The sequence below is a fragment of the Vipera berus genome (assembly GCF_964194415.1).
Source record: "Vipera berus genome assembly, chromosome: 6".
Taxonomy (NCBI): domain Eukaryota; kingdom Metazoa; phylum Chordata; class Lepidosauria; order Squamata; family Viperidae; genus Vipera; species Vipera berus.
The window spans coordinates 61039852-61055003 of NC_138208.1; the positions used below are offsets into that span (position 1 = coordinate 61039852).

At 37.6% G+C, this 15152-nt stretch overlaps 1 protein-coding gene across 7 annotated transcripts in view; it reads right to left on the minus strand.

Moving 5' to 3' along the window:
* Positions 1-15152, minus strand: part of ZC3H7B (zinc finger CCCH-type containing 7B) — a 48626-nt gene that overhangs the window by 15100 nt on the left and 18374 nt on the right. For all 7 annotated transcript variants that reach the window (XM_081330973.1, XM_081330978.1, XM_081330974.1 and 4 more), the window contains 8 exons: positions 14299-14647; positions 12786-12844; positions 11749-11914; positions 11511-11672; positions 9616-9821; positions 8050-8150; positions 6975-7156; positions 5545-5630 (listed from right to left, as the gene is read on the minus strand). In XM_081330973.1, coding sequence (XP_081187099.1) covers positions 5545-5630; positions 6975-7156; positions 8050-8150; positions 9616-9821; positions 11511-11672; positions 11749-11914; positions 12786-12844; positions 14299-14647 — 1311 coding nt within the window. The remainder of the gene's footprint in view (positions 1-5544; positions 5631-6974; positions 7157-8049; positions 8151-9615; positions 9822-11510; positions 11673-11748; positions 11915-12785; positions 12845-14298; positions 14648-15152) is intronic.

Sequence of the window (15152 nt, forward strand, 5' to 3'; positions counted from 1 at the left end):
CTCCAGATATTCTAGAATTCCCCAGTCCAATAGTGAAGCTGGGAGTTCTAGGGATTATAGTTTATATCTCAAAAGTGTAATTTGGAAAAACTTGTTTTAAGAAGAAAAGCATTGTTGGTACAAGAATGGGCAGCCGCTAAAGTTAGACTGGGTTTGGAGGACTACCTATTTCTTACTGTTTCTGCCCTTGAACTTTGGTACAGTGGGCAGGTCCCTTGTGTCATATGCTAAACTTGGAAAGCAGGCCTTGTCTGTCAAGGTTCCTACCATCCGGAATGACACCGTCCCTTCCACCCAAGATCTGGACGGTTCCCAATCTGAGGGCATTCAGAGGTTTTCAGGCTTTGGGACTGATTTATGTTGGATGGGTTTTTATTTATTTGTCTTCAAGCTGTTTATGCATTTTTCTTTTATTTCATTTTAAACCATAAACTGCATAGTCATCAGGAGTTGAATGGCCTCCAAACTGCAATATCAATAAATAATTTTTATTATACATTTGTATTTTATCGTTATTATTCTTTTGGCATTTACCTTTAATTCTAATCTATTCGACTTTCATTTTATTATAGTAACAATCATTAACATTTAAATTGATATGGCTTGAAACTGCCTAGGATCTGCCTATGAAAATATGCCTTGAATAGCGTTTTGAATAGTTATTTTAATCCTTCACTTTCAACGGGCTCTTTCAAGAACTTAATAGAACAGAAACTGGAGCTTTAAGGTAAGCAGTCCAAAAACTTTGCACAATGTAACCTTTTGCCAGATAAAATTGTGTTTATACATGGGAAAGAGATTAAGTAGGAAGGAAACCAAAGCATTTAGTAGACATGGTAGTATTTTGAAAAGAAATAGCAGACTGATTAACTCTGTTACATAGAAATCAGAAGTTGCAAAGTGTCCACTGGATTGATTGAGCACAAAAGGCATCAGGTAACAGCAGCATCTGCTTCTATGAGGCCAAGAGTACATTATAAGTTGGTAATTAAACTGTACCAAGCACAGGATTAAAAGATCTGTCTCAGCAAAGTTTGGATTTGTTATTCCAAATAAGACAAGAGGCACACTTCAAAGAAAGGGTAGAGCATGGAGTTACGTAATATAGCACACTACTAGGACTTCTAGCATTGTAGGAAGTGGTCCTGTTTTCATTTCATTCAGCCATGTTTTCTTTACATCCCCTTCCCAGTTTGCTTTCTTTTCATCTAAAAGATCCTGAGTTTTATGGTCAATGGACATATTCTATTTGTATTATTTTTGCTCCTTTGATTTTCCCCCATTTTATTGTATTCCTGTAAATCTTAACTTTCCCCAAGCATGCTGATATCACTTTCTTGCAGACTGAGTTCATAATTAATATACACGAAACTTGTTAAATCATATCTGTATCTCCAAATAAGATTCAAAATGATTCTTAACTGCAGCCTTAGCAATGCAGACATTATAATACTGACAAGATAGAACACTGGTCTTGCTTGATGTAAGTCAGCTTTCTAGAGAGATATGGGACTAGGCAGCTTTATATAGACATAGGAACATACAAAGTTTTTGTAATCTTCTCTTCCCTTTGTTTTAGCCAATCTCCATCAGAATTTGTCAACATACTCCCGCTGATGACAATGTCCAAATAACTTATTTGCAAGAAATTCTCAAAGCACAACAGCTAAGACCTGGGCATGACTATAGTTGAAGGGAAGCTAACTACAAGGAACATTTGTTGAAAATACATCCAGAACTGCTTTCCAGAATTAATCTAGCTTTTGAAAGCATGCATTGTGTGCTGTTACCTCAGATAAGAAGGAGGAGAAAATCAGACAGGCATTTTCTCTCACTCCAATTCTGAACACAACTTTTTCAACACCTTCTGGAACAGCATACCCCCACCCCCACCCCCAGGGCCTTCTCTCCTAGGGCTCAGAAAGTACTTGAAACCTGACTGGTTCCAGGCTTGCAGTTAATGTACAGGTAGTCATTGACTTATGACCCCAATGAGCCCAAAACATCTGTTGTTAAGTGAGACATTTGTTAAGTGAGTTTTGCCCCATTTTATGACCTTTTTAGCAGAGTTGTTAAGTGAATCACCTCAGTTGATAAGTTAGTAACCCGGTTGTTAAGTGAATCTGGCTTCCCCACTGACTTTGCTTGTCAGGTCACAAAAGGTGATCACATGACCTTGGGATACAGCAAGTCATAAATATGCACCAGTTGCCAAGCATCTGAATTTTGATCACATGATCATGGGAATGCTACAAAAGTCTTAACTCTAAAAAACAGTCATATGGTATTTTTCAGTGCTGTGTTTAGTGCAGTGACACCAAACAAACTATTGTAAGCCAAGGACTACCTCTATTCCTTATTTAGGCAGAGGGCTGTTGGGTTTTGTGTCATTTTTACATTTATTTTTTTATTTATTTATTTTAATTCCATTTATATCCCGCCCTTCTCCGAAGACTCAGGGCGGCTTACAAGCTTAGCAGTAGCCTTCATTCTATGTATATGCCTGCTTATTAGGGCTTTCACACACACCCCAAGCGGCATTATTACAAAGTCAGCTTAATTGCCCCCAACAATCTGGGTCCTCATTTTACCTACCTCGCAAGGATGGAAGGCTGAGTCAACCTTGAGCCTGGTGGGATGCAAACCTGCACTAATTGCAGGCAGGTGGTGTTACTTAAGGAGGCATTAGCCCACTGCTCCACCAAGGCTCAAACTCCGTAGTTTTAAGGTTTTATCTCTTTTTCTGGATGGAAAAGGGGAAATCCACAGAGAGAGGGTCCATTGTAGAGTCCATGGAAATTGGGCAGCTATAATAACTTCAAATAAATACATAAACTTGCTGCTTTTGTAAGCCATGCACATTTATTCTGAATTCCATCAAATGGTGAAAAAAAAAGAAAGATGGGTTGCCTTTCTAATTACAAAGGAGTGGGCACTATTTTTCAGACACTGGATGCCTGTGTGCAATTTTACACAATTGCATGGTTGTCAGAAAACACATTTTAAAAATGCCTACAATCTACTTACAGATTCTGGCAATCTCATTACTGAAATCTCTTATTTCTTTTGGTATCCTGGAAGGTTTCTTGAGAACACTGTCATGAAGTCTGGCCATCTTATGAAATTTCTGCCATTTATATAGCATATCTTTAATTTGAATCTCCACAGTTCCTATCTAGAGGTCCTATGATTGCTTTGATATGTGCAGATACCACATTGTTGGCCCTTCATTCACAGTAATATTGATAAAAGCTCCAGAACTGGAACCAACATTATATCATGCCTTACTTATAAGGAGTAAATCCATTTTATGTCTCTTGCATTGTTGTAACAATCAGGACCATAATTCTACCATCTTAACCCACACCCCATTAACAATCCATTAATCTTGCCACTTTAGTTATACATATACACTTAGTATGACAGCAAAATATCAAAATGACAACATCTTCCTTGCTCCATGAAATCCTGGAAACATTGGGCCTGGTCATTCCAGCCATCTGTTACATCTTAAAGATGCTTTCTCTGCGTATATTCACTTTCCAAAATCTTATAGCCAGCCTTCTCCCTATCTCTTTTAGGTTTCTTTCTATAAATCTTATCTTACCATCAGACAGCTATGCAGCTATAACCATGACATTCATGAGGCACCCAAGCAGTAAGAATATAGTACATACAGTTCCCCATCTTTCTACTCTATAATATTTTTAATGCTTAAAAATGTAACTTTCCCCTCAAAAAAGAAATAATGCAGGATTACTTCTTAACTGATCCAACTTGTTTAAGCAAGTATAAAGGTAGATGGCAATGCAGGCCAAATAGGGTGCCTTACTTTGGTGGGCTATTACAACACTCATTTTAGTCCAGGACCTGCAAAATTCTTGTTAACTCTTTTCATAACTGTTCCTTGATTTTATGTCAGCTACATCAAATTTCTTATTCTTTACGTTCATTCATGCTTTCCCAAAACGTTTAGGTACGATGGTGCAAAATAGTGCCTATGGCAGTTGCATAGTATGAAAATCTGCTTTGCATTGCTAGGATTGCATCAAGCCACAATCTATAAAATATAGATTGGACAAGTCATAACATGTCTTCCTGAACTGAAAATGATTGACAAAGGAAATTGGAAATACATGACAAATTCTATTTTACAGTCGGATACATTCTTTGCATCTTTTTTCTTTTTCTTTCTTCTTTTTTTTCTTTTTGCACTTTAGCTTTCCCTTTTATTTCTTTTTCTTTATTTCTTATTTTATTTTAGTTTGTATTAATTTTACTCTTGGCTTTTAAAACTTCCAACAAAATTATATTTAAAAAAGAAATTAAGGTTATTTCAATGATAAAGAAAAGGGTCAAGAATTAAGTGTTCTAATTCAAAAATTGTTTTAATTCAATTCCAGGATTGGACTCCATGTTAACTAGCCAGTCACTTTTTTAGCACTCAAAAATGTCCCCCAAGAGCAACAGATTATAATTACTAGGCAATACTTTAAAAATTGCAGCTTGGTTTTTCAAATAATAGCTTACAAATTAATAATAAGTTGGAAGGGACCTTAGAGGTCATCTAGTCCAGCCCCCTGATCAGGCAGGAAACCCTATACCATTTCAGAAAAATGGCTGTCCAGTCTCTTCTTAAAAACTTCCAGTGTTGGAGCATTCACCGCTTCTGGAGGCAGGTTGTTCCACTGGTTAATTGTTCTAACTGTCAGGAAGTTTCTCCTTAGTTCTAGGTTGCTTCTCTCCTTGACAAGTTTCCATCCGTTGCTTCTTGTCCTGCCTTCAGGTGCTTTGGAAAATAGCTTGACTCCCTCTTCTTTGTGGCAGCCCCTGAGATATTGGAACACTGCTATCATGTCACCCCTCGTCCTTCTCTTCATTAAATTGGACATACCCAACTTGATTTAAGGCTGGAACCTTAGAAACAATGGCTTCAATGGCTAAGAGTAATTTTTATTTACTCAAACTGATAGAACAGATGTCAAATAGAATCTCTTATACAACCACTTCTCACCTCTCAGTTGAGTTACATGCTAAGCTATCTGTGAAGGTGGTTCAGAATTTTAGTCAGTCCAAAAGTGAGTTACTCAATCTCAGTTATGGGATTGACTGCTACAATTGTATCATCCTAAAAACTCTTTTGTCAGCCATATTTGCTGCCATTCAATTTCCAGATTAGATACAAACAGTGATGAATGTTAAACTCTTGACTGGCTTACAGCCAGATTACCTAAAATATTTTTTTTGTCCCCGTGTTCTTACTTGAATAACTCCAATGGGATTTCTCAGTTGGACAACCTTTCCAAAGGGAATACTCTGATACTGCTTTTGGGCACCACGTATAAACACTACTCTTCTCTGAAGCACTTTAGATTTTGATAATTTAATTTTAAGTTTTCACATAGCACTAGAATAATGGCTTTTACATAGGCTTTTAATATTTTTATTTCCTGGCTATTTTATTCATTTAAAACTTTTCCTTTAACTTCTTTATTCATGCGATTCTACTTTTTATAAGGATTAAAATAAAACTAGATAGGTTACCATATTGTTGTTGGCTTTGCTAGCATGTGCCTCCATTTGCTGCCAATATTTTTTAGATTCTTGTACAATATCTTCATGGGTCATTCCTAGGATGACAAAAGTAGCTTCAGAGATTTAACAGATTATAACGATATAGTAAAAACTCTTTCATTGCTTTGTTCTATCAGTGAGGAGGAATCAAGTATTTCTGAGATGCTCGTTTTCCTGAATTTAATAAGAATCCACTATATATTAGCAAATATTGGAGAAAATGACACTTAATAGTAACAAATTTTCATAAATGGACATAAGAGGTTGTACAATATATCTTCCACCTAAAATTTAAAAACAAATTTTTAGTATTGGAATCATTGCCCTTAGCTAGTAATTGAATGAGCATTGACTCGCTACAGCAAAGGATTCTAACAATTCAGTCCAAACCAATTCCCCAAGCACATTCTACAATGTTCTACAGAAGACACAAATTAGTCAAGGATTATGTTTATTATTACTTATAGTAACTGTTCTAATAAGGAGCTACTCTTTTTGTGTGCAAGTTCAAGAACTGGAGTAATCTACCTTCTCTTTTACTACATACACAAACTCTTTCAAAGCCACTGTCTAGAATTGTTGATTTCTGAGTAGTTCAACAGAGAGGACTGGATGGAATACTAAAAGTTTGCATTCCTCCATTCAATAATGGCCAAAATATTGTGTGTTCAAGGCTACAAAAAGAGGAGAGGAAAATGGTTCTGCTGATATCTGTGTTTATTCATTTCTGCACAATCATTACAAAAGTGTTACTATAATGTACACAAGCCAAATGTCCGAAATGCAGTCCTGCTCTTAGCCTTCCCTCTTGATCTTTGATCCCCAGTTATTCTCATCAGGGACCCTATTTAAGTTTCAAGTTTCAAGTTTTATTTAATTTGTATACCGCCCTTCTCCTTGGTAGGGACTCAGGGCGGTTCACAGGGCATATATAAAAAAGACAATACAAAAATTAAAAAAGATTAAACCCATGCCCAGTTAAAAACAGTAATACAAATCTAAAACGACAAATTAAAACCCATAATCCCCCGTCAGGCCAGACCAGCCATTTCAAATAGGTGGGTCTTCAGGCCACGACGGAAAGTTCGGAGGTCTGATGCAAATACTTTTTGCAAAGTTCATAATATTCATAACTCTTCCTTCAAATCATTCTCATTATATAATCATGCATGTAGGACATTAATTAAGGTTGTCCCACTAGACCCAATCGTGTTAGAAGACACATGCAGTTCTATAACTAAGAGTATTGTACATATAATTTTTTTAAAAATCATTTTTTGCCTTTCTTCAATTTCTGGATGACATTCTCAGTGGGAGCTCACAGAAACAGTGCACACATTGAAGCCTGAAACTAACCTCCCTGCAGTCCTCTAGACAGTCCAAGCCAAGTGATTACTCACCAGAATACTGCTGCAGCAGCCAAACCTTAAGCTCTATAAAGCTGTGAGCAAAATGGCAACTATCTTCACGCAAGCAGCCATAACGCACTTCATGCCTGCAGACATCAAACTGAAAATGCTCCTGAAACTGGCGGATTTTAGAGTATTTTAGAGAGGTGGAACGAACAATATGAACCAGACACCTGCAAAAAAGAGATTCTTTCATACCAATCCTCATTAAAAAGCCATTTACTAAGAACATTTAAAGGTAGAGCTGAGACAAAACAGCCATTTTTCAGTTTGTAACTTCCATTCATCAGATACTGAGGGAAGTGATGGATGGATGAGTGAGTTAGTTCATCAATCTGAGTAGCTATCATCATCCAGCTTTGGAGATGCTGTGAATCCACTCTTGCTCTCTAGGCCATCTCTCCAGACATCAGCTCCTTGTGTGCACCTTTAGATCAGGTTATATTAGTACTTGTACTTGTATTAAGTTCTCCAAGTGTTATGACTGGTATTAGCATAACTGATCCTTGTATATTAGTAACAACATTATTTACATTATTAATACAAAGGAAAAAGATGTTTTAAATGTTGGTCAGGTACCTCTCAACTCCACCCCCAGCCCTATAATTGTCTATTTTGGTTTCAATTATAATGTACATTAAGAATTGTTTTTTAGAGTTGCCGTTGATTTTATCCCCTTAAAACATAATTATTTTGTTTTAGGGTACTAGAAAATAGATTGTGAGAACAATGCACTTGAAGCAAATGAAATATATCTTAATAAATTAGTAAAATGCTTAAGGATTACTAGCCTCGTGGAAAAAGCATTTCAACCAAATTAAAGCTGTTTAGTATGATGATTAAAATAGGCATAGCTATATGGAGTTACTTCAAACTACCAGCTAGTAATCAGAACAGCTCAAAATAAAGCATGTGGGATCAGGAATGAGTAATCTTTTCAACATTCCTATAAAATAGCATAACATTGCTCCCTTTATAGAAGAAATGTTATTGTGACTTTGTAGCTCAGTTTGCCTTTTATAAGCAGTTACATATTACTGGCTGAAGACAGGTCCAACTCACTTACTTATTATCATAAAAATTATGTTTTGCAGCTAGATTGGAGCACACTGCTGGAGAGTCCTTGAGCCCTTTGCTGATTATTCGGGGTTTGCTATCAAAGCAGATCTGCAAGCATATATATATATATATATAAAATAGCAGTTAAATTTTTTTTGCTCTGCACATTTATATAAAAGACGACATTTTTTCAATATACTTCCATTTTTGCCTACAAAAACATACATTTCCCTCCAATTCTTGAATATAGATCATTTTACATACAAAAACTGACACTTGGAGGCTAGCGCAGAATCAGAGAAGTGAAAGGAGTCATTTTGTCATTGACCCTAGATTCTGCTCAGTATCTCTAAGAGATATCTACCTGCTTTTAGTATTATGATGATTTTCTAACAGTCAGAATTTGCTTTTTTATCATTTAGTCTATTATTTTATAAGTTGAATTCCAGAATAACTTAGACATGTCTTGACCTTTTTTGTGTGTGACCTCTTTTAAGATATTTGAAGACCACCACCACATCCCTTCCCAAATTTCTCAAGGCTAAATATTCTGAATTATTTCCATCCCTCTTCATATGACTTAGAGCAGGGGTGTCAAACTGCCAGCCAGCAGCCCGGAGTTGTCATGCAGAAGCCGTGCCCACCCCATGGCTGGCAATGGCAAAACAGTCCCGATACGTCGCAAGACATCACACGATGTCGCAAGTTTGACATTTCTGTCTTAGAGTCTTGTTCTTTCTCACTGCTGTTGTCTGAACCTCTCCTATTTTGTCTAAATCTTTTAAAATGCAAGGGCTAGAATTATCAAAACACAAGGTAAGGTTTGAGAAATACCAAATAGCAGAAAAATTTATTACTTTGGAAATTGGGACTTCAGGAACTTTTCAAAATAGGATACTTGCTAACTTAAGTATCCTCTTTTTATATTGATTTTATTTTCTAAGCAAAATACTTTGCATTTGATTCTACTAAATATCATTATTTTCAATCAATTTATCTAATCTATTTTGATTTTATTTCTATCTTCTCATTAGCTATATGCTTTCTAATTCTGTGTCATCTGAAACGTAATAGCTCAAAACAATTTCACAATAAACAACAACAACACGTCTTCTGAAGCCAAATATAACAATCTCAAAGCATGATGTGATTTGTCTGGGATTTAGTAATGTGTTTAGTGTGTTGTGAAAATACAGCTATATCACCAGTCTGTTTATTCAGCAAGCTGTGGCTTATTGCAATACATGAACTACTTATTGGCTCTCTGACCAGTCACTTAAAAAAAAAACATGCTTGCCCCACGTGCAAGCTAAAAAGTCTTCAACTCTGATTGGTTTCCTAGGCTGACCATAAACTTTTATGGAGAAAAATAACAATGTCACTCATTCTCACATAAGCCTTTTCTGTTCATAGCTCAATTTAAAGGTGACAGTGAGTGACCTTCAAAACCCAAATGTCAAAAGCTGGCATTGACCAGTTTTCCTATGATGTAATCCAGTAAGCAATTAGTAAAGGCACAGTTGACAACATCATGAAAATACAATCTTGTATGCCTGCATTGGCTATTTCATACCTCACAAAGAAAGGTGAATATGCCCTGGTGTTCTTTCAGGATCTTGGTAATAGTTAGGTTACCTCGTTTGATCCCACCCAGTGGATCAAACAAGAGGTCGCGATTGAGTGTCCCCTTTCGCTCCTCTGTCCATACATCAATCTCCTCCTGGTGGTACGCGAAGGTGCAGTTATCCCCGTATTTACAGTCCTGCTTGTTAAGCATATCTACAAAGCAATAAACATCAGAACACCATACATAGAGTAGAGGCTAGAATCAGAACTAAGGTCTCTTGCTACTCCTTATACTGTTTCCTTCTCTCCCTCCCCAAGCTTCACAAATTGATAAAGAGAAACTGAAAAGTTCATGAAAGAAGACCAATGAAATTTACTGAAGCTATTACTACTGAAAGCCCTTGACTTACGATCACAATTGAGCCCAAAATTTATATTGCTAAGCAAGATAGTTAAGTGAGTTTTGATTCATTCTACAACTTTTCCTGCCACAGTTTTTAAGTAAAGCTCTGCAATTGTTAAGTTATTAACATGGTTCTTAAGTGAATCTGGCTTCCCCATTGACTTTGCTTGATCACACGACCATGGGGGATGCTGCAGGTCATAAGTTTGAAAAGTGGTTTTGTCATTTTTTTCAATGCCATTGTAACTTTGAATGGTCACTAAACAAATGGTTGTAAGTCAAGGTCTATCTGTATTCAGCCCCTCTTGACTAAGAATGATTTTAATGGTACCCTACCCTATACTGAGACACACTAATTGGCTGCCTAGGGCAAATATATGTAGACATTTGCCAGATTTCATATCAATTACAGCAATAAATCTTTATTCTCCTGAAACTCAATTTTGCATTCAGTAGCTGCTAACAGAAGAAGCTGACTTCACCTATGCAGAGAAGTTGTTTTACTGCAAACAAGAAAGAAGTTTTATAGAAACGTAAGATCTGTACTGTAGAACTAGTTTGGTTTAATGATTAAGGTGCCAGACTAGAAATTGGAGACCATGAGTTCAAATCCCACCTTGGCCATGAAACCCAGCTGCATGACCTTAGGCTAGTCACTCTCAACCCATCTCACAGGGCTGTTGCTGTGGAGGCAAATAGGAGGAGGAAGGGATATTAAGTGTGTTTGCCACCTTGAGTTATTTGTAAAAATATTAAAGGCAGGATACATAAATAAATTACAAATATTGGAGAACACAGAAATCAAGTCCTATATATATATGTGTGTTTGTCAGCCTTTAGGGTTTAAAACCTAAGACTTTTCCTCCCACCTTTTGAGTCAGACGTTTGGCCGTTCTTTTCCTAGCCTTTTGATTGGGAGGCCCCTGTTCAATTCTTACAATGGTTCTGTCAAAGCTGAGAATTGTTGGTTCCCACTTCACCAGTGTCAAGCCTTACATCATGATGCAAGGGCAACAAAGTATGGACTATTTATTATTATTTGCATTTACTTTCACTGCGGAGAAGAGACAATGTTAAGACTGCTTCAAGTACCATAACTACTTCACAGACGTTGACTATTTAACTTGGGTTCTCTCATTTTGGGTTGTCTCTAAGGATGTATGACATTCCACATCAAATATTACTAAATTAAAATTTCACGATGACCATTAGATGAACAGTAGAATATTTCCTGAATGTTCTCATTATGCATGTTTTCAATTTTACCACTAGCATGAGTACTTTTTGTGCTCTCAAGTTTGAGTTTTAACAGTTTTAATACCTGGAAATTTTTAAGAGAGTTTTATAAATCCCTACAATCAGTAAACACAGGGATTAAGTAAATAGACAAAAGTTAATAACGTATTGCCCTCACATTCTTCAGCCCACCCTGCACAGAACTTTTCCTCCTTCATGAAACAGTCTGCATTTTATTACATTCTCCTCTTTCTTCAATTCACCTTTGCATAGATAATAGGATCCCACAAAGTTTGTCTTGGTTGGACGTGGGCGAATTCTCTTCCATGTTTTATCTTCGGATAGACGACGCCTGCCCAGCAGTATGTCTCGCTTGCACTTATGTTCCAGACCTTCTCGATAAGTATAATCACCAGCTTTGGGACCTACGAAAGAGGACAATATTAACAAGCGCCCAGTTTTGCTAATCATCTGAGGCCATCTTCATCATAAGCAGATGACCTGTTTTGGGATAGCAGATGTGACAGGCCTGTTTGAAAATGTGAGTGGACACCAAGGGATTCTTCACAAGCAGAGTTGTGTTGGACATCACCAATTCCGGCTGAGACATAAGCAACTCTACAACTTTGGGTACTGTGGTGTGGGTACTTGACCCGGTTTGGTTTGCCTGAAAAAGATAATAAAATAAGCTTCCTTAGAGATCAGAAACATCTACTATATCTACTGTTCCCCAAGGTTCTTCATTTTTCAAATGAACAAAAATACAGGTAATCCTCGACTTATGATCACAATTGAGACCAAAATTTCTGCTGCTAAGCGAGACAATTGTAAAGTGAGTTTTGCCCCATTTTACACCTTTCTTCCCAGAGTTATTAAGTGAATCACTGCAGTTGTTACGTTAGTAACACGATTATTAAGTCAATCTGCCTTCCCCATTGACTTTGTCAGAAGGTCACAAAATGTAATCACATGGCCCTTGGACGCTGCAACCTTCATAAATATGAATCAGTTGACAAGGGTCTGAATTTTGATCACATGACACGGGGATGCTGCAATGGTTAAGTGAGAAAAATAGTCAGAAGTCACTTTTTCAGTGTTGTTGTAACTTCTGAGTGGTCAGTAAATGAACTGTCAAGTACTACACCTTTAACAATAATGATCAACTTAACCTGCTTCATTTTCAACATGTAGTATCTCACAGAAAAGAAGTTTTTTTCCTATTGTGAAAGTATTAGCAAATATTAAAATAAGCAGTATTCTTCTTATAGAAAGATATACGTTCCCCTCCTGCAAGGTTTCGAAGTTCGTTTGTTCAGTCATAAAAATGGTTTAGACTCAAAAGGAAAGTGTTCCTTTACTCATCCAACATCAAATCACTCAATTTATGATCACTCCGACAGACTCTTTCGAATGGGCTGGGAAGTGAAGTTAAAAAAACCGGAAGTACAGCAATATTTTGCTAATGAAATTGAGGGCCTGGAGGAAAACAGTGTAATAGACATTTCTCTTCTTCTTAATTAAGAGAAAAGATTACTCACAACTGTTAGTGACTTTTGAATTCCAGCAGGCTGGCGGGGTTCTTGGGTGCTGGTTTCCTCTAAACAGTGGGGAGAAAAAATTTAATTTAACATTTATGTGAATATCAATTATGCAACATCCTATCAACTATGGCAGCAGTACTTATACACAAGCCCTTTCTTTGTACTCCTCAAATTTCACATATATTTAGGGCTGAAACCCAATTCTGGAACCCAACAGCCTGAAACTAGAAAGGACCATTATGAAAAGAATGCAAATGACTTTCATATCCAAGTCCAAAAAATGAGTGGCAGGAAATCTATTCCCACATAAGGGTGGGGGAAATAGTGGTAATATTTAAATCTTATCACATATAGTAGGGTGGACTGTTATTAGGATTTCTTTTATCTGCCATAAGAGCAATTTATTTATCCAAGCTTTGGCCTTGATTCTTCCACTGCTAATGGCTCAGTTCTAAAGAGAAATTTATTGCCATGCCTTGGGTGAAATTGCTGAACATCTACCATTCTAATCAGCATGGTCAATGGTAGACAATCCCGGGAGATATAGCCTGCATTAAATATTAATGTTTTCAGGACAATTCATTCCTGTTGTAAACCATGCATTATTTTCAGATTTGTCTATAAATATACAACAGGGGTTCCAAACCCCAGTCCCTGGCCCATTGGGAACTGGGTTGTGCAAGAAGCAGGCAAGCACACAAAGCTCCATTTGCGTAAGTGGCAGGTGCACATGCAAAACCATCCGGTCAGCTGTCCCGTTGGCATATGCAGCAAAAGAAATCTCTACTTGCTTGACACATCCGCTCCCCACAGCTGCTGCAGGTCCACATAGCCAGAAAGGTTGGGGACCACTGATGTGCAACAATGGATCCCCTAAAGCTATTATTCAACACTTTTAACGTCAACCACAATAGATATTATACAAAATGACACAACTCATTTTATAATCACTAAAAGACAATGTGATTGTAGGAGAGTAGGAGATGGGAAAATGAACCATAAACAGCAATGGAGGGACTGATCCAAGACAGAGAAATGCCATCTCCTTATGAAATACTGATGCAGAATTACTCTTTAATAGATGTATTATGTTTTTATCCTGCCTTTATTATTTTATAAGTAACACAAGGCAGCAAATATATACAATATTCCTTCCTTCCTCCTCTTTTTCTCTGCAACAACCCTGTAAAGTGGGTTGGGATGAGAGATTGTGTGGCCCAAAGTCACCAGCCAGATTTCATGCCTTGTATCAGTGGTCCCCAACCCCAATCCGTGGACGTGGTGGGCGAGTGTGCACAAGCTGGCAAATCTGCACTTGTAAAAGCAGCATATGTGTGTATGCCAAACATTCCCCCCCCCAAAAAAAACTCCACCTACCCAGAAAGTTGGAGACTATTGCCTTACATGAATTCACAGTCTCCTGCTTTCTAGGCAAGCACTTTAATCACTACACTGAACTGTCTCTTCCTGTGTCACGTGCAAACATTATTTAAATAATTTCCATACCTACCAACAGTAAAGGTATCTAAAGCATCCAATGATCCCCTGCTGGTTCCAAAAGCATCTAACATATCCAGCCGAGACTCTGTGTATGGGAGCAGATCTAGTGAATCCAGTGAATCCAAAGGAGATGTGCCACTGCCCCCAACTGGTGTTTCAAAGGTATCCAGAACAGATGAAGGAGAGAGTTGCTTTGTAGCCTCCATCACTAGGCCAAAGGAGGCAGGTGGCAGCGGTGTGGAGACTGGAATGTTTGCGGTCACCACAGGAGGAAGAAGAGGAGTACCACCTGGAAACACAGGGATGAGCTGGGGCACCTCGCTCGGCAGATTGGCAGGAATGGCACCACGGACAAGAGACTGGGGGGGGGGGGGAAATAAAAATGTGTTATGATTAAAGGGGAGAAGTTAGACTTTCCTATTTTACACTTCCAGACATATTGAACTTTATAACAGATTCACCTCTACACCACTGTAAAGCAAGATAGGATGTAGCCAGATAAGACAAAATGTCACAGGAAACCAGTTCACTCTAAAATTAGTCCGCAATTACTTTTTCCAATGTGGCAGCAACATCAAGCACGAAACAAATGCTTCTGTAATGCTATTTATCACTTAGGGGCGTGCAACACTCTGGACTCAAGGGAAAAGGATGTTTCTGAGTATATGGAGCTTGAACTGCCTGTAACTCCTTAACCAGCTGTGTCTCTTTCTAAGGATGGAGGAATAATTATGAAGAGTTATTATGCAATCTTGAAAAAAATGTGCAGTTGCTCTGAAGAGTTGCAGACTAGTGCTACATTCATGACACTGCACAATCTGAAGCCTTTTGTCTCTGAATACAAAGTACAGCTCTACGACAGGT